Source organism: Metopolophium dirhodum, chromosome 9 (genome assembly GCF_019925205.1).
Source record: "Metopolophium dirhodum isolate CAU chromosome 9, ASM1992520v1, whole genome shotgun sequence".
NCBI classification, from domain to species: Eukaryota; Metazoa; Arthropoda; class Insecta; order Hemiptera; family Aphididae; genus Metopolophium; species Metopolophium dirhodum.
In genome coordinates, this window is record NC_083568.1 from 17,449,269 (window position 1) to 17,470,473 (window position 21,205).

Sequence of the window (21,205 nt, forward strand, 5' to 3'; positions counted from 1 at the left end):
AATACTTAGATAGTGCCCTTTAAATTGATTTTTAATATATCAATATACAATCAGCTATACTGCAATACATATACAGTTACATAATATAAAGTTTTGATGAGTGGTGAAGTGGACAAAAATTTCGCGGGGTGACCCCGTACTACTCCACTCCGCTCATCTAAACTTTAAATACTTATAATTCATAGACTACTCGCCCCAAATTCGATTTTCATGTATCAAAATACTAAAAAAAATACTCTGCTTTAGAATATTAAATTAAAACTCTATGTTGTCATTTAAAAAAGTTAAAAATCTTAAAAAATTAAAAGGATAAAAAATATTTAAAATTATAATTTTTTAATAAAAACGTTGTTTTATAAGCGGCTTGAAACGATATAAAAAAATATTTTCAAAAAAATTTACACTTTTCGAAAAATTGAGTGTTGTTTGATAAAAGAATCACCGGGTTTATATTAGCTATACTGCAACGTTTAAAATATGTAAATAAAAACAAATATATATTTATATTTGTTTATCAATTAATATATATAATATTTATGTTGAAAACACTACCTGTATTAGATAATATATTATGTTGTTGAATTGAAAAATATATATTATATTATGTATAATCCAACTAGACAATTATATAGAAATTAAAATGCAAGTTACACTTCAATTTAAATAAATATTGTTTATTAACCAACAAAATATGATACAATGTTTAAAATTCATTAATACTTACATATAATATTTTTTAAATATACTTTATAAATATAAAGGAATAATTATTGGATTATTTAATTTACTAAAATTGCAGAATAACGTTTTTTCTAATTTTTATTAACCCTATTGTTAATTAATGTATGGATGTAATTGTGCCAGTGCCTGGTATTTACTTTTAATAACCTACCTACCTGAACTCGGCTACAAGCGGTAATTCGTCCAAAAACATTGACCTGTTTATAAAATAATGTTTTTATAACTTAAGTAGAAACCAACTAGGTACATCAACATCACATAATAACATAGTAGGTATATATGCCTTGTCAACATATTTACAATATTATAATATTATATTTGAATCGCCTCGTATGACGTTTATGATATTGTATTATACATTTATAACACGATATCTTTTTAAACGTATTTAGTAAATAGGTACGCCGTAGGTACGCAATATGAATAAAATATTATGCTAAAATATAAATTTCCTAGTACAGGCAACTAAAATTTTCGTTTACATAATATTAATAGCATTTTAATTTCAGCTCTAGTTCAATTTACGTAAATTCGTTTAACTTCACATAATAACAAATTTTATCAACTTGCTCAACTTTGTATTTTAAGCTAGTGTTTAAGTTTCGGTATACTATGTATTTACCAAGATTTCACTAAGTCACTTGACACGTCGTTTTAAAGCCACGAACATTATCATCATAATTATGATACATTATTATTGTGCCACAGAACAACGGATATATAGTGTTTTAGTACAACGCTGTCAACAAAAGCAAATTAAACGAGTAACGGGATTTTGGTGTAAACCTTACCACGTTAGACAAATATGTGCCCGATTAAAAAAAAAAATACCTATGTACGCAATACCATTCATTATAAATTATAGTATTTATTTAAAATCCTTCTTAATAATAAATACTAACGCAAAGTCGTAAATGTTATACCTGATATGTATACTTTACTATAAACATATATTTTATATTTCAGTTTTTCACCACTCTCGTTATTGTTGAAACCAATAAAATCAAACATGTAGGTTATAATAATTTCAAACCACGACTAGATCAGAAGTACAAGTGTATAGGAGATAGTCAACGGTGAATATTATATTCAAATAATAGTAATAATAATAATGAGTCCCAAATAAAAAAAATTAATCTGTACAAAATACACTTTTTACGAAACATGGATATTTTAATAGAATAACACAGTTTATCGTAAATGGTATTATATTAATGAAAATGAAACAAAACCTACAACGGTGAATACTACGGAGTGTAAGCCAATTAAATTTAAAAACAATAAGGTTAGTATACCTACTTATATTAATTAATAACCGCCTCGAATAAAAGTAATTACAGTGGCATATTGCATATAATTACATTAATTTTAACAATAAATTAATAGGCGAATACGGTATATCATATTTTATCATTTATAATAATTATCATTTTGTATACAATCGAAAGAAGTGAATTTTTTGATAACTGGAATCTCAACACGCTATATTTCAGTAAAAATGTTTTTTCTCTAATCTATGGATTTAGAAACAATATGTTTCTCTTCTTTCTAAAAATGTAAGACTCGTAATTTAGTCGTAAGTATGTTTGAATAATTTGAGTACCTAATTATTTATTGTTTACAATTGAGGGGTGACATTCCAAAACGTACTATTGCCAAAATATACAAAATCGAGATACGCATCAATTTTTATAGAAAAAAAAGACGGGAAGTCGATTGGCGCTATCAGAATTAAACTTTAATCATCTGTTCTATGAGAAAAATCGATTCATAAAATAAGTATAAATCATCCAAAACGTACTTATTTACACAGTATCACTATAGCAGATAATATTTAACAAAAACAAAACTGCTCTTCGTGAAAAATCAACTTTATGGCAATAGTACTTTTTTTGAATGTCACCCCTCAATTACCATTCTAATTACCAACCAATTAGCTAATTTACTCTACTTTTTTTGAAAATATTTTGAAATTATAATCTGCCAATTATTTATTAAAATAATTTGTTTTTAAATAGTATTTCGAATAATAATGCAATTAAAAATATATATTATATACCTACCTAATAGGTATTATATAAAAATATAGACAAGTCGGTCGACCGTCTCCGCTCAGAATCGTCATTCGTATTTGCAATGATTTATCATTGAGTTCAAATTAATCAAATCTATGACAGTGACTTATTCAATGACGAGATACACTCGACATTTATTGTACAGCGGAGTAACCTCCTTGCCCACTTTTTAACTATTATTTTACATAGGTACGCAACCTTTTGATCCTAATATGTTCATCAATGTAGTTGCTTTAAACTCTGATAATTTGAATAATATTACGAAACATGTGAAACTATACACTTTGTGGTATATGGATATTTTCAAGCATTATCAATATTCGTACCTTCATAATTTCATATCATTATTGAAATAAACTAATTTCACATTGATTTATGTCTTCACGCGTTAATTTAACATTGTTTTGATGTTTTTAACACAGGTTTATAATATTGCTAAATATAATAATAGTGATAAATGCTTAAATAGGTAACGAATTATTAATATTAATGATAATTTGGTTTGTGTACGTTAATGTTATATACTTATACTATGTAGCGTATGACATTTTGTTTTAATAATCTTTTTCTTTTGTTCAAACAATTACCTAACATTAACAATTAAGTCCTATTATTTTATTTGAGCACTTTTATTAAAATATTTATAAGCACATATAGATATAATAACAGATAGGACGAATTAAAAGCCTTTATTATACAAATCATGTTAGTGGGAGTTATGTCACCTGATTACGCTTGCAAACAACACCTTTGGGAATAAGACCGCTTTGTTTGATCTATCTAGATACGTGCTTGACATTATTTAGATTTAGTTTTTCTAAAACTAATTATTTATTATCCTTATAATATTATTCTGCATTTTACTACATCAGCAAAGTTTAAAACACAAAATAACTTGATTTTAATTAAAGCAAAATTATCATAGTCCGCGTACCGACGCACTGACGCTCTCGTGCTTTGCATATAATATGATAATATCACACTCACTAATAATGAAATGTTAAACGTCTATTTCAGATAAATCATTATATTTTATAAATTACATGTGGTAGCCGGTTGTATGGTGTGTTCAGTTCTCGAGTTTCATCAAATTGTATTCTTAAATCATATACGCTACATCGTGTACCAGTAATTAAACGTTTTTACTAAGGACTTTTCATATTGCAATAATAATAATAACAATTTAGTATGGTGAAACCACAAATTACTATAAAAAAAAAAAACACTAAAACGTAAAAACTCATAACCACTTACCGCCGTTGTGGTCCCACAAGAGATGTAACCTGTGCCTCGAGCCCTCGACCAAAACATGTCGGTGATTGCGCATCCCCGTCCCGCACTTCCCGCCAACACGGTCGGCGCACTTTATACCGACCACCGACCACCCATCGGTCCACAGATCGACAATGGTCGGCCACACAGTGACGTGTTTATCGTGCCATCGGGAGTATCTGAGTGGAGGATCAGGAACGTTTACCGACGGTCAGTTGTATTTGCATAGTACTTGTGTACTACTTCACATAAAATATCGTTTATGGTCTCGCATAAGTAATATTATTATTATAAATTATAATTATTTTTAATATTAAAAACTAAAGATAAGCGCACTCGGTTATAATAGTTATAGCGGACGGACATATAGTTTGTTAACTACTTGTCATAATATATAGTTTAATTGAAAAAGTTATCCCTGGTTGGCGCAGGGGTGGATCTAGGTGGGGGCACTATAGGGTCCTATCAAAAATCCTGTGTCTAACTGACAAGTATAAAAGAAAATATTATTCGTTATTACGTTTACAACTAATTAGGAATCGACGACCAACAACGTAGGTTGGTACCGGGCAATGGATTTAGTACGACAAAAAGTTTTTAGTGGTAATGTTTAAACTATTAATTTTAAAAAAAATTCTAAAAATGGAGACTATAAGCTGTGGGTGCCGGGTGGGTGGGCAAATTAGTATAGTGAGTTTGCCTCAGGTCTGGAAATTGTTCAGCACGCCGCTGGGATGAGGCATGAGGTAAAACATTAATTACGAAGACAGATAATAAATGTCCAGTAGGTACCTATTCTGTAGATAGACGCAGAGGTTAATCATATGCGCAGAATCGAGTGTGCTAACCGTTAACTGTTTAATATTCAAAACGGTGTAGCTGCTGGATAACAACCTAAATTTATTGGTGAATTTACGGTGGCATTGTGGCATGTAACTCCTCAGTTGCAATTTCATCACCCCCCCCCCCCCCCCCCCCCACAGAAGCTAAATGATAAAAATCACTATCCTCATATAGGTACTCATATAGTACCTATGTGAATAATGAAAGAGGGGGCTATAGCCCCCTCAGCATATTAATTTATGCTACGCTTATTAGTACCTAATAACCTATAAACTTAAATGTTAAATAAATTCAAAGCTGGACACTAACCAAGTTAAGGTAACTTTCTAACTTAATAAGTTGGTTTTAAGTCAAAATAACTTTCTAGCTTAACGAGTTGAATTTAATGGGTAAAATAATAGAATCTAACGCGTTAAAAACAAAAAGCACATAGCTAATGATTTATGTACCTATTCGTAATTTTTTTTTTTTGCTTAAAAAATCCTTATGTTCTGATATCGTAAAACTGCGGAATGCTAACTGGATAATAATAATTAATAATTAGTATTTAGTATATTGTGGTAATAAATTGTTAGGTACATTTATTTCTTGTAATGCATAATTTAAACGATGGCTATAGATATAATATAAATAGTTATAATTAGTTCCTATAATTATTCATTTTATGTAATTTTTTACATTTTAATAAACTGTTTTTTATTTTCTTCTTCTTCGGTAAACTTGGCCACTAGGACCATTCGGACATACATCCTATTGCCTTCATTTTACTCTACCTGTATCCTGCAGTCTAAACCTCCCTCTAACGCTTTCACATCATTACTCTTACTATGTCCTCCCATCTCAGACGTGATCTTCCCAACCGCGGTCTTTTGTCAGTAGGATTTTCTTCTATTACTATACATGTATGTGTATGAGTGTATTTTGGGTTTCAAGTTTTTTATATTTTTAAACTAAGTATTAAAATAACCAACTTCTCACTAATTTGTGAACATTTTAGAAACTAACTTAATTAGTTTTTACGTTAAAGGAACTAAACTTTAACTGGTTGAAAAAAATTACTTACTTTCCAGCTCTATTAGTTTATATTATTATAATAGTTATACGTACCTATATTAACGTCTAAAATATTTTTTCTGTCACGCCTGCACCAAAAGTTTAATTATTTTCGATGCCAGATGAAGCGTTGTGAAATGACCTTTTTCCGTCCAATGGACAGTAAATACTTTATTGTGCCCTGAGGGCGGAAAAGATTTGTCCACCCGCTGTAATGAGTGGTAAAATGTTGTTCACCCGCTACGGCGGTCGGATAAGTTGCTGTTCAAATCGGATTAATATGACATGAACGTATCGATGCATTTTTCCTAATTTTATATCAAATATTAACTGGTAGGTGGCAGTGGCGTAATTTAGGTGGGTTTATAGGGGTTCAATCCCCTACCCCTCCCCGAAAAATAAAACGATGTGTATACATAATATTAATCTAATACATGTACCTATATACATAATATTATAATAACATTATGTCTCCAGTCAGGGGTGGTTCCAGAGACTTGGTTGGGAGGGGGGGCCTAATAGTTATAATTTTTACAAAACTTATAATAACAAATATAAAACAACAATTTTTACAACACAAATTCAAGTCTTTTTTACTCAATTACTAATTAGTATTCTCGTCGTAGTCCATACAGATAGCAGATACATGCTACAAGTCATACACCGACGTACCTCCAATAATTACATACTTGTACGTGTCTATAATAGTCGATATTATAATATGTTTTTTTGTTTGTAATTTTTTGTTAGCAATATACAATTTTTTAGAAATACGGGTTTTGTGCCTTAGCCCCCCCCCCCCCCTCTGTCACCAGTCTCCACACAATAACAACAATTAAAAAATAGATAAAAATAGATAAAAATAAAAATATTATATACAAAAAACAAATCATAAATACGCCCATACATTATCAGCAATCGGCATGTCGACATACAATGACTGCGTCGATCACTCGAGCCTCTTTATAGAATTGGCGTCTACAAATATTAACCCCAGGCTCCTGAAAATAAATGTATTTGGGTGGTATAGAATTATTATTTATATCACAACTACGGATTTCTACCTCCCTCCCCCCCCCCCCCCCATAACCACCACCGACATAAAATCGTTTATACGCCACTGGCTTTAATACCCCGTCTGTCGGTCTGTTGTCCACCAGCGTACCTTGCGTACCAAAACCTGAACGTGATATCTGTGAACTACAAGGAGCTGGTGCAACCACCATGTTACGTGCAAGCGGTGCACAACGTTCCGCTGGTGGGCAAATGCACAAAGATGCTACTGCTGAGGCTGTTCAGATTGCGACCGGACCTGTACCTGCGCGACTTGCACGTGGTCGGATTTAGCTTGGGCGCTCAAGTGGCCGGCCACGTCGGGCGACTGATGAACGGCACTATCCAGCGGATAACCGGTATGTACGAATAGTTATAATATTATTCTTTGACCACGATAGACCATGATATAGAAATAATATTACGATCTAAGATTATGATATTATTTATTTAGTCTAGGTGGTGAGGGTTCTTACTTCTTAAGTTCTTAACAGGCGTGGACCCAGAAAATTGGAACAAGGGGTGCTTAAAAAAAAATTGATTGTACCTACTTTTCTACTTTAGATTACCTACGCAATTTATTATACAAATTGTATTGATTTTATTGGTGGCTTGTTGGTCTAGCCGTGTGGTCCAAAATTAAAACATACTCCAAGAGCAGCTGTTTGTGAAAGTGTGATACCTATGTACACCCAAAGTCTAAAATCAATACTAAATATTGATCAATGGTCATTGGTAAAAGATAAGAAAAGGTAAAAAATAAACCACGACAGTTAGCTCGAAATCTAAAAATAAATCTCGAAACAAAAATCTTATACCACTACATATGTATCTGATGACTTGTGAAGCGAGTCCACCAAGGTACCTATTTAAATTGAATAAACAATTTTGGTTTTTATTTACTCATGTCTCATACATAATGTATACAATTATTTTAACAGTATTTCAGTCCAGGTGGGATTATTATAAATTATAATGCTATCTACGATCTACCATAATATAAACTATTTCATTTTTATTTTAGGTCTTAGGACGTAGAAAAAGACCGCAGTTTAACTGGCAAGGGTTTCCTAGGGTTCTGTATTACAGGGGCATTGGACATATATAATGGTGGGGGTATCGGGTATGGAGAGGGGTCGGAACTCCCTCATGGACTAATTTTTTATTTATAAGATATTTTTTTAGAAAATGTTTAAGAATAAAATATTGTTCATAGCCAAAACGGGTAATTTAATATCATATCTATTGCAGGTCTAGACCCAGCATCCCCGCTATTCGACACGTTTTTGCTCAGCAACGAAGTGTTAGATAAATCGGACGCATTGTTTGTGGACGTAGTGCATACCAACATAGGTTTCAAAGGAAAAATGGCACCGCTAGGTCACTTGGACTTTTACGCCAACAATGGCATCGCACAACCTGGCTGTGGCACAAGTAATTATACCTTTTTATCTGACATCGGTAGTGTACACGATACGCATTATAATAATTGAGTAGTCTATGCCCATAATATGGGTGTGTTATTGATGTATCACATGTATTTGTTGTTGCTATATTTTGAGCACTAATTGATTTCGGTGAATCGTCCAGATACGTCGTGCAGTCACGTGCGGGCTGTTGAATACTTTGCAGAGTCAATAAGCAGCAAAACTCAGTTTTTGGCCGTCAAGTGTATAAGCTACATAATGTACAAATTGAAATTTTGTAAAACGTCTGAAACGTCACCATTGATAGTCATGGGCGAACATGTGGACAGAACGTGAGTGAATACCTGTGTGACATACCTCTACAGCTATCTTGTTACATAATATAAAAATATGCATGTTACAATGTTGAAAATACAAACATGAAAAGAATAGATGTAATGATAATTTAATGAATGTTGATTTTGTTTTACAGCCAAAAAGGAATTTACTATTTTATGACTAACAGTAAACCGCCATATGCACAAGGAATGGATACATATGAAAAGAAAAAAACAACAAACACATCAACAACTGGCTCATCATCACAAATTGACCAAAATGACATACCTTTGACTGACCCATAAATAAACAAGTTGTCTACTAACCAACAACAATATGTCAAATATTTCAAACTAAAAATCAAAAACATCAATATATTTTAATATTGTTACATGTAAATTTTAATACTGTCTATAAAATATATTTCAATTGCTAATTTCTTAAAACATACGAGTTATAAGATAACATCTAAATGGTGTATAATATAATTAGTATCTAAAATGTTGTGTAATTTTACAGTATCAAATTATTAAAGCAGTAATTGTCCGTTGTTATATTACCAATAAAATGTTAAACATTTGCAAATGATTATTTATTTCAGCCGATTTTTGTTTTTGAAATTGAACCCCTGTAGAAATAATAAATGTATTAAGCTCAATAATATAATATATAAAAAAAATTGCATTTTTACCCATGGTTCTGATGAGTTGACTTAGTTCCACTCAAGACTATGTAAGGAGATTGTGTTTCTTTTTGCTTGGATTGCAGCATATTCAATGTACCAAGAGGTGTATCTGTTGAGCTCATTTGTTTCATTAGCTAAAAAATATATAAATTATTTATAAATTATTGAAATCTAGGAATTTAAATGAAGTTTATTAAGTATAATTAATCAATTACGGCTTCTTGTTCAGCTTTTTTTATACGTTTCTCTATTTTATTTTTGCCAGGACCTTTCCCGTGGAATTTATGTGACAAATACCTAAAATAATTTTAATTTGTATTATTAATATTTGCATACATTTCTACTCATTTTAGATATTAAAATTTTTACAAACCTAAATGCTTCTTTTTCACATAATAAATGACCATCATCGTCAATGTAATCCAGTTTTATATTTGGTTTATAGCTGTCTTTTTCTCTAAATTCTACTGTAGGGCCACTGTATCTGTCTCTTCTACTTAATTTATCATCTTCAGCTCTAAATTCACAAACATAATACATTTAATAAATTTAATTTTAAATTAACAAATGACTTATTTATAAATTTAATAATAATGTATTTTATTTTATATATGATCAAATCACCATTATAATATTTAACAATATAACTTACAAAAACGTTTTATCTTCAATAGAATAATTTTTTGCTTGCAAATGAGCAAATCTTGAAGCAGATGGCCGAGCATTTTCTTCTTTTTCGATATACCCTTTACTCATAGCCAATCTTAAAGCCCCAGCTACACCTTTACCCAAGTCAGGTTCTGGTTCTAAAATTGGCTTACTATCAATTGTTTTTAGATCAATTAACTTTTTCTCTGAAATTAATAAATTAAATGTAAAAAGACACTTTTAACAAATAAAAACATGACATACCCAATTCTACTTCTCTCCATCCATCATTAGATTCATCAGAGTCAACTGCATGTTCTTGTTTCAAATTATTTTTATCATAGTCCTAAAACAAATATAAATTATGAAAAATTTTTTTTATTTAGTTTAGTCAAGTTATGTATATACTACCATTAATGACTCATCTTCTTCTTCTTCTCTATTCCCAGCTTTACCATAAGTTGGTATATCTCCAAGAGTTCTACAAAACTCAGCAGTAGAGTTTAACACAATTGCCCCTAGTGCATTATCATTATATTCAGTTTTCTAAAAACGATTAAATAAAATATCAAATTATTTGTTGAATGTATAAAAAATAACTCAATGTTATTTATAAATTATTAAATTATTGAATTTATATAGTAATAAACGAGAAACATGAAAATAAAATACTTACAATCAATGTATCAGCTAAGTCAGGTTTTCTTTCGATTTTTTCTAACTGTTTTAATTTTCTTGCCTTTTTTAATGCCAATTGTAATCCCATGTCATCATCATCTTCATTTTCCATCTTCATATTATAGGTATCCATTGGTTTATCTATTTAATAGTTAAAATACAGTTTTAGGAGATTTTTGAACAATATATACTATTTATACAATAATATATAATATTATACTACAATTGTCCTGAACATGCTACAGGTATTCATAAAATAAGTTTCGCAAACAGTATTTGGTGTTCAACCACCCAGGTTTGATTTACACCAATTATGGCTGATAAGTGATCATTAATCACTCAAATTCAGCTTTTAATAACTTTTCTACATTCAAAAAAAATGCTCAAGACATGCTTCAAACCACCGAATTATTAGTACAAACCTTAAAACAATAACCATAGTCGGGAGAATGAAAAGTGGCCAATGATGGCCACACTTCCGGTGGTGAATTTTTGTGATGGTTTTGCAAAATAAGGTGCACACATTTTGAAATAATAGATATAATACATAGTACAAATGTATTAGAATGATGTGGTATACAAATTTTAGAACCACTGTTTATTGCAGAAAAAAAGTTTGTTATCATAATGCCAACATCCACTTTTCATTCTCCGACTATAGCTCTTTACAAAACTATAAGCTAGACCCTCATCATTAGGTACCTAGATTTATAAAGGGTACTCCAGAAAAATGGGGTTTACTCTACCCGAGGCCATTAACAGATAATATTAATTAATAAAATAGTTAATACAATCAAAATGATTATATAACCAAAAGGTCATATCAAATTTAATATTAAAAAGCAAAAGTTATTTGTAAATAAGAAGGGTTTAAATACAACAGCTTGATAAAGGTTATGATTAATAAATGGACGCCAAGTACATAGGTACATTCAATACAAATGATTCATATACAAATAAACATACCATGTAATATATCATCAATATCATCAAGATCATCATTTTCTTTGGCATTATTATTTGCAAGCCGTAAAGATCTTTCCAATTTATCTGCTTTCAATGGATTCACTCTTAATTTTTTTTTCTAATAAAAAATATGAGTTAAATAATTTATTATTTAGTCAAATTATTAAATTAAATTACCTTGACTTTTTTAAATTTAACACTCATTTCGGTATCATTATAATAATCAGACGCTAATTTCAATTGAGTCGTATTTAAAGTTTCTTGATTTAACTTTTTTTTTAATTTCTCCTTTATAGTATCTCGTTTAACTTTATACTCATCGACACCTAAAAGTAATTCATATACAATATTGATAATAAATTTAATAAATGTTATAAATTGTTCAAGGTTGTTTAACCAAACCTAACTAAACTTAGGCAGTTTCAAATTGGATAACAAACTGAAAATAGCTAATATTCTAACCCAACCAAATACTTTATAATTAGGTTAAAAAATTGAACTAATGAAATTAAAATGTGTACTGAATTTATTGAAGAACAAAAAAATAATAAAATATTATTATTGTCAGGGACTTAGGGTAAATATTAATTGTATTTTTTGTTAAACAATTTAATCAAAAAAATACAGTCTCAAGATTTAAGAATTTTAGTTTGATTTCAATATACAACATAAGATAAAAAATGAGTTAAAATTAAAAAAAAGTTTAGTCAAGGTTTGGTTCATTCAAAAAACCACCACTTATTTTTAATTAACTAATAATTTTTATAATATAAATTGGATAATATACCAAGTTTAAAACTTTTTTTTTTTAATCCCTCGATTTCTTCGTCATATTTTCCAAGGACCACACTTGGGCTGTCAATATCCATGTCTTCTAACTCATCATAACCACTATAATTTAGACGTTGTTTTCGTCTATCAATATTCTACATAGTAAATAGAAAATATATATAATATAGGTATCTTTTTATAATAGTTGTGTATAAAATGTATTTAAACATTTTAATATTACTTGTTTATATGATTCATTATCAACCATATTAACATTGACTAAGACATCTGCATCTTCTGCTAATACATCTTTATCTTGTAATGTTAAAATAACTTCCTTTCCTTCAATAAATTCATCCTAATCAATAATTAAGATAATTAAATAAATATAAAATACTAAAGTGTTGATTATTGATTATTTGTATTACATACCATTGAGTGTTGAACTTCTAATCCCTTCAAATGTTTACTTGAATAAAAATTCTTCATTTCGCTTTTTGTGCTTTCTTCTATGAGATCCCCAACACCAAAAACATTGTCCATTTCTTCCAATTCTTGAGCCTTTTGACAAAACAAAAACATTGCTGAAAATTCATTCCAAAAAACATAATAATAAAATACTCAGTATTAATAAAAATAAATGTAATTAGTTACCCTTTTCTTTGCTTTTTCCATTTCATCTTGAATAGTTTTTGTTTTTTTCACCCAACTAACAGCATCTTCTTCAGAATCGCTGTCTGCTAACTTTTTAACATTTAATATCTTGTTTTCAATCATACGTTTTTCTTTTTTCTCAGCTATTCTTGCTTTTATTTTATCACTTTTATTTTTTTCTGTTAAACTTACTAAATAATAAGAAAAATCAAAAGTTAATACAAAAATAAACACTTCTTAAATTCAAATTATTTATTACAAGCCGGTTTATGAACAAATTCGCCTTCATCGCCAGCAATAACTTCTAATCCATCATCTCTACTTTTAGTAGTTTCTTTATTTTCCATCTGCAATGGCTTGAGGCCTAATTTAGCTCTAATTTTATTTGTTTCATCAATTGACAGACTGTCTGCTGCTGATGATATAGAAGGCGGAGGCGGTGGTGTAAGGCTTGGAGGTGGTGGAGTGCGAACCTCATTTCGAGATATTTTGGGAGGCGGTGGTACAAAAATAACATCATCATCTAAATTATGAGATAAAATAAAATTATTATGTACATCTAAAAATAAATATAAAGAGTGTGTTTTTTTTTTATTAATTTTATAGTAAAATACACAATTTTTCTTCAAAAATAGGTATTTCCAAAACATTTTAATTTTACTATTCTCATTAATAATATATAATAAATTATAACATATACCGTAACATTAATGGGTATATATTAATAGAATGAATTTTTCTTCTTATTAAAAAAAAATAATATTCAGTTGCCAGGGTCATTAGCAAAATAATTATTACAAAAGTATATTAACAATTATTTAAAGGGTTATTTACACTAGCTAGTAGCTACATTATATATTAAATGATACAAATTGGTATCCAGATATAGTATTAATATAGAAATAATACTTAATAAAACTATCAAATTTTGAAAAATAAAAAATCATGTTTAGGATGCTCTGATAGATTCTTAGCCCCCTTTGGGTTGAATATATTAATAAAATAACTTGCCTGAACTGTGATACTTAGCATGTTTGTCTTTTGGCTTTTCTTTTTTCTTATGATGTTTCTTGTGTTTCTTATGTTTGTTGGAGACATCAACATCAGACAAATCACTAGATGGATGTCTTCTTTTCCTGTGTTTGGACGATAAGTCACCGTCCGACGAATCACTGGAGTGGTGTCGTTTCTTCTTGTCCTTCTTTTTGTGTTTAGACGACCCCATTATTTCGAAAGGCGAACAAAAATTCAACTATTATATAAATCACAGAACGTGGTCTAACATTAATATTAATATTATTAAGACGTTAAAAATACGTCGTGCGACCGTATCGTTTATAAACGTTTAAAAAGCAGCGAGTTGTAGTAGGCTAAGTGCTAATCTCATTTCTGTTGTGTTTAGTGTTTTCTTATTACCGTGATAAAGTTTCTCGTCATGGAATAATCGCTTTTATCGCTGTACCACCATAGAACAATAATATTTTATTAAATGTATTATTATTATATGGTAAAAGCATTGGCAACACTGCATGTGTCGGAACAAAACATAAATAGATATTTTTATTTATTTATATAGACAATATATTATTATTTATTATTGTCCTGATTTAGATTCACGTCGTGGTTTTCCTATTGAGTATTTGAGTATTCTACAACTATTCTATATTTATTCATTCACGGACTAAGAGTATAGAGTCTATCTTAGTACGTTTACTGATTGGATTGGGTGGGGATTATGAGCAGTGGCGTCTGCATAGTGCATGGCTCGATGCCCAACTACCCACTACCCAGTACCCAAGCACCTTGTGTTCGGACGCCATATTGACTCAACTGTCTCAACTACCAAAATGCCAGTGGGCAATGCCAACTTTCAATCAGCCATCTGCAGTCTACACTATACAGGTCAACAATCTTTTTTCTATGCTCTACAGTCAACACCATAGAATCGTCATAGAGTAAAGATAGTTGACAGTTCACGTTCACGCTTCACAGTTATAACTATACTAACTACTCGTGTCAGAATAAATAGCTTGTGTACTTGCGAGTTGCGTTTGTTTTGTGACTTGAAATGGTTGAGCTTAAACACTTGGACGTCTCGAACACGTTTTACACAAATTTTAATTGTTTTATTATTCGTTAACAGTCCGTTTAGTGATACCAAATTTGATTTCATTACCATTATAATATGGACTGCGCGGCTTAAAGTGTTCCTTACGGTTTCTCAACATAATATTATTTTTACCGCATTTATTGTTCAAACGTTTTCGAATATTATTTATACTTGTCGTATCGATTGTACCTGCTGTTTACGTTTAAACCATTATTCATCATGTTTTCTGATATCGAAGTTATGAATATGTTTCATAAAGGTAGTAATATAGTCGATCGATTATTCTACATGGAATGTTTTCAAAAAAAAGAAATGATGGGTGAAGTGTATGTTGCGTTTGCAAAGCTACCTACTGCTAGAGATAAATTCCTATACACATATAATCTACTTAAAAAATATAAGAAATTACCTACGGAGTGTAAATTGACAAATCCCAAAAATAACAAAAAAGCTCGAAAAATCAGAGCTGATGCAAATATAAAATTTCAAAACGCTGAGTTTAACTCCGCTTTATTTGAGTACAATAAAAGTGTTATGACTGCAAAAATCGACACTGAAGACTATGCATTGGCTTTGGCAAATCGTTCAGCTGCCCTCTATCATTTAGAAGAATATGATGCCTGTGTCCAAGACATTCACCGTGCTTTAACAAATAAATATCCTATCGAACTGTCTTATAAGTTATATGAAAGAGAAGTGAAATGTCTAAAATATATGGGGAAGATATCAGAAGCCAAATTAAAATTTAAAGTAAGTATATTAGACACTTCTTTACGAGATATACCTAACGCTAAACATTTTTTTTTTTTAAGGAATTTTTGTCTCATTTATTTCTAGCCTTTATTTCTAAAGAAAAGAAAAAAGACATTGAAATGCAAATTAAAAGATTTTTGAAGGAAACCAATAAAAAAGAGACAAATAATAAACAAGATAAACTCAATGTAATCAAATTATTTGGAGGTCCAAATAGAAATATCCCAGCATTGTCCAAATTTGTCAAAATGAAGTATTCAGAATCGATGGGTAGATGTTTGGTTGTTTCATCCGATATTAATCCAGGTAAATAGGGTTTTAGCTCGGGTTTTAGCCAGCCTTACATCATATACAATGGATGGAATTATGCCCATGTAAACAATTTGAAGCACATAAGCGACGAGTCTGTGACTGAGATGCTTAATGTGTTTACGCGTGAGGCAAACCGTTGTACATTTATATGTTAGTTAATATTTGTATCGTAAACTAAAATAGAAAAATATGCTTTATTTCTCTTCACATATGCGCACATCAAGCATCTCAATCAAAGACTTGATGCTAACATATGCTTAAAGTTATTGGGACATGGTCCATAATTTATAATCTCAAGGTACGTTTTCCCTGCAGCGTCACTACCGGTTTGGACATAGGTCAGTGTCTGACTCGGCTGTGCTGTTCCACAGGTTAGACATTTGACACTGCAGGAAAACCATACCTTAAGTTGCAAACCAACAGTTATTTTATCAACCACTACAGCATAATAGCTTTAATTATTTGAAATAGTATTAACTATTTTAGAAAATGTATGATAAGTACATGTACCTAATTCTAACGATTGTATAGGCATTGCTCATATTTGTTAAGTCGTGTCCTATGTGAATGTGGCGAGTACATGATGATTGTATTCTGATCATGTTGTTCTGCTACAGTGTGATGCGGCGAAATTTAAACTGTTAAGTTTTTAGCCAAATTCACGTAGGACACGGCGTAAGTGACTCACTTTGAACTTAAGATTTTTAATTTGTTTTCAATATTTCTCATTCAATAATTGAAAGAAAAATAATTTTTAACGTTGTATAATAAAGTATCTAATACTCAATAAATAGTTTTTTATTCCCAAGCAGTATTTAAGCTTTTTAAGTGACATTACAAGGAGTTTTCACTTAATTATATTTTTAAATTCTGAGTGGAATAATGAATGTATTGATTTTACAATGATGTGTGTTTTTTTTTATTTTTGTCCATCATCACGGTTTGGGGCAGTAAAACTGCTTCGATTTTCTTCAACAGTATTTTGTTTGATGGGAAAGTGAATCTAGTTGATGCATTCGGAAGGTCAAATTTTAAAATTCCCAATAGTTTTTCAAAAGCACCTGGAAAACAAAATAAAAATCAATGAAAAACGGAAATTTTTACGCAAAATCGATTTTGGTTTTTGGTGTAACTCTAAAACAAATAAACGTATATACATGGTCAAAATATTTAGACTTGTTTTGAAATGTTTAGGAACATTTTCAGTTTCTATTTTTATTAGTCTTTTTCTATGAATGTAAATAAAACTTTATTTGTTGGGTAAAAAAGCTTGAAAATTTAATACAAGGCTCCTACTATATTGTTACAATGACATATTTTGTAAAAAATTAAAAATCCTTAGTCACAGTTTTTATTTATAAGCATTTAAAGTTCAAATTTTGACAAAATACTGAAAAATCATGAAAATTAGCAAATTATTTTGAGTTGAGAATTCATAAAAAATTTTCTTTTTAAATCTAAGATTTGAAAACGTAATACAAGACTATCCATAAGTTTGTCTACCTTCATCAAAAAAAATGTCTACAAGATAGTCAAATTAAATTTTTATGAGCGTTTGAAATTCATATTTTTACAACATTTGATATTCACTCAATTTTTCATGTAACGATTTTGCTATTTTGTTGTTATTCAAAAACGAATAACTGTAGATACATGAAAAATTTACTGAATGTTTATATTTTAATTTTCTATACACCATACAATTTTGAAAATATTTTGACTCTTTTTGAGCAGTTTACGGACACATTGTTAGTTTTCAATTTTTTTTTTTTCTATAAATATCAATAAAATTTTATTTGTTGGGTAAAAAAGTGTGAAAATTTAATGCAAGGCTCCTGATATATTGTTACAATAGCAGTTGAAAAATATTAAAAATACATAGGCACAATTTTTTTTAATAGTTCACACTTAAAGTTCAATTTTTGACAAAATTTATCAAATTTAAAATTTAATAATTATTTTGTCGTTAAAAATGTATAAAATGTTCAACTTTTATAGCTAAGGATTGAAAATTTAAAACAAGGCTCCACGTAAATAGGTTATATATAAATTACTTTATTCACAATAATATCACAAAATATCATAGGCTGACTGACCGTTTTCGCTCAGAATTATTTTTCTTATACAATGATATTTTATCATTGAATTCAAATTTAACACCATTCATTACAGTGACCCACTTGTAACCTACTGTACAGCAGAGCGACATTCACTTTCCCACCTTTTTTTTCATTTATCACTGAGTTTTATTTAGTTTTTTTGTTAATAATCCAATTTCAATTGTAATATTTTGCTTTAATTATATTTCAGGAGAAGTTCTTGCTATTGAAAAACCTTATGTAGGGGTACTAACAAGTGAATCCTATGGATATAACTGTCAGAACTGTTTTAAACGTTGTTTAAATGGCATACCTTGTCTAAAATGTACTTTGGTAAGAATTCATAACATTACTAAACTTAAATACTATATAATATTATATTTTATTTTTAAAACGTTATAATTGATTTCTAAAAAATACGCATTAATTGAACATTTTTCTATTTATGATTAGGGATCAGATTTTGTAGCAAAATTAATCGTTAAAGGGACATTTATTTAATTCAGGTTATCTTTTAAATACAAAAAAATGATGTAATTATTTTTGCCTTTCCAAAAGTTAAAACGGTTATTTTTGATAAAACTGCAGTAAGCTTTTTTATATTATTATATTAGGTATTAGGTATCTATTAATTATAATACCTCAATAACAAACTTAACAATTTTGATGACTAAACCAGAAAATTTCACATATTTTTTGGTTATAATATAGTTGGTAACCTGTCCAATATAATACAATTATTATAGTAATTTATGATACTTTCATGAAAATTATTCAAGAATTCGAAATAAGTACATTAAGAGGGAATATAAATATAAACATTACAATCAAAATTATAGAAAATGTGTGTATTATACATTTATATATTACATACCTAAAAATTATCTTATAATCTCAAACTCACAAAAAATGTAATTGCTACAAATCTGAGTCTTATTTATTATTTATAAAATATCTTATTACTGACCAAATTGTTGTATAATATTATTTACATTGTTCAACAGGTAATTTACTGTGATGAAACTTGTAGAATAAAATCTTATGAGAGTGGCCATAAATATGAATGCTCATTGTTTTCAACATTTAACAGTTGGCCTGGTATGGATCACATGGAACATCTTTCACTTAACATATTCTTAAAATCAGTTTGTGAGTTAGGATTAGACAAGTATATTGCTACTGTATGTGCTTTGAATACTGATACTACTGATCCGATGATGCGAGGCTTTAATAATATTGGCAAATATTTATCTGACCAATTTTGTTCTGTATACACGTTGGAAGGAAATGAAACTAAAAGATCAGTAAGCGATCTATTTTCAAGACATTGTCATGCTGCAGTTATGGTTTCAATTATGACATTAGCAGGCCTACAAATACCAAATCATCAATTAGGTACTGTTGGTGAATCATTAGTTCATATAATATGTGTAGTTTCCTCTAATGCTCATGGTATAACACAACCCTCGGATTGTGAGACCCAACTTAAGTTGAGTCTTGATAACAGATTTGTACCAGTTGCTTCTTTGTTAATGCCAGTGCTGAGCTTGTTGAACCATCATTGTGATCCTAATGTAGTAAGACACAACTACAATGGAACTATAGTCCTCACAGCTATTCAACCTATTTCTAAAGACTCACAGGTAATCATTTTATAACCATTATTAATATATAAAAATTGTTTACAAAATAATTCATATGGTTTCAATTAAACTATATAAATACCTCATTATAAATTATACATATATTTATTACTTAATTTATTTTCTACTTAGTCCATATCATACTACTATTACTTAGCTTCGATACAATGAATTTTTAGATAACAGTTGTCTAAGTGACATATTTTTGTTTTTAGCTTTTTGATAATTATGGATTATTGTATGCTACACATCCAAAAGAATCTAGACTTCAAATACTTAAAAACCAATATTGTTTTTCTTGTGAGTGTTCATCTTGTGAAGATAATTGGCCATTATATGATGTATTAGCTGATCAGCCACGATCAGAGTAAGAAAAATTAATTATCTTTATAATATTATGTACCTATATCAATTATTTTATTACAGATGTAAAATATTTACTGACATCAGTTTGGACTTGTTAAAAAAATCATCGATTAAGTTATATGAAATAATTAACAAAATTAAATCAAATGAATGTGATGGTCTCCAATACATTCAGTTCTTATACTCTCATTTGAAACTTCTTCACGATAATATAAGAAGACCCTGGGGAGAGTACTGCGACTGTCAGGAAACTATCAAAGAAATTCTCTACAGCACAGCCAATAAGTTTATTATTGAAGATTATTAATTTATTATTATAAATACTGAGGTTAAGTATTATTTTATTAATCAAAAACTTTTTTATGTAATAGCCATGGAGAAATTGTATTTTTTTTTTATAAACTGAGATTGAATTTTATTTTATTATTAAGGAACATTTTAAATTGTAACCTTTAAACAATGAATTCATATTAAAATATTTCTACTCATATTTATATTCTTAGATTATTGCATAAGGTATAAAAAATTGTAAGTTATTACACGAGATTATTAAATTTAATACATCATATTTTAATATGTAATAAAACTTATTTTATTATCAGGTCATGAAATTGTTTACAAAAATATTCATTGTAATATGTACACAAAAAAAATTATATTTCATTGTGCAAAGGCAATTATTTAAAACACAAGAAATTAAATGTTGATCTTTGTTTGATTTTTTTGTATCAAAATGAT

At 29.2% G+C, this 21,205-nt stretch overlaps 3 protein-coding genes across 5 annotated transcripts in view; 2 read left to right on the forward strand and 1 right to left on the reverse strand.

Moving 5' to 3' along the window:
• LOC132952982 (pancreatic lipase-related protein 2-like) overlaps positions 1-9,089 on the forward strand; it is a 35,198-nt gene extending 26,109 nt beyond the window's left edge. For all 3 annotated transcript variants that reach the window (XM_061025514.1, XM_061025515.1, XM_061025516.1), the window contains 4 exons: positions 7,145-7,396; positions 8,289-8,471; positions 8,628-8,796; positions 8,937-9,089. In XM_061025514.1, coding sequence (XP_060881497.1) covers positions 7,145-7,396; positions 8,289-8,471; positions 8,628-8,796; positions 8,937-9,087 — 755 coding nt within the window. In that variant the 3' untranslated portion in view covers positions 9,088-9,089. The remainder of the gene's footprint in view (positions 1-7,144; positions 7,397-8,288; positions 8,472-8,627; positions 8,797-8,936) is intronic.
• Positions 9,090-9,136: 47 nt separating this feature from the next.
• LOC132952979 (U4/U6.U5 tri-snRNP-associated protein 1) lies at positions 9,137-14,621 on the reverse strand. The gene is made up of 16 exons (XM_061025511.1): positions 14,196-14,621; positions 13,444-13,707; positions 13,185-13,375; positions 12,963-13,091; positions 12,772-12,888; positions 12,547-12,685; positions 11,937-12,085; positions 11,760-11,877; positions 10,792-10,934; positions 10,527-10,661; positions 10,380-10,461; positions 10,120-10,321; positions 9,841-9,984; positions 9,683-9,764; positions 9,474-9,601; positions 9,137-9,410 (listed from the first exon to the last, which is right to left on the reverse strand). Exons 1-16 carry the CDS (start codon positions 14,407-14,409, stop codon positions 9,380-9,382), a joined length of 2,268 nt encoding a protein of 755 aa, XP_060881494.1. The 5' UTR covers positions 14,410-14,621; the 3' UTR covers positions 9,137-9,379.
• A 170-nt stretch (positions 14,622-14,791) lies between these two features.
• Positions 14,792-21,094, forward strand: LOC132952980 (SET and MYND domain-containing protein 4-like). Its single transcript, XM_061025512.1, has 6 exons — positions 14,792-16,044; positions 16,107-16,353; positions 18,670-18,791; positions 19,463-20,101; positions 20,317-20,468; positions 20,528-21,094. Exons 1-6 carry the CDS (start codon positions 15,514-15,516, stop codon positions 20,772-20,774), a joined length of 1,938 nt encoding a protein of 645 aa, XP_060881495.1. The 5' UTR covers positions 14,792-15,513; the 3' UTR covers positions 20,775-21,094.
• Positions 21,095-21,205: the final 111 nt, after the last annotated feature.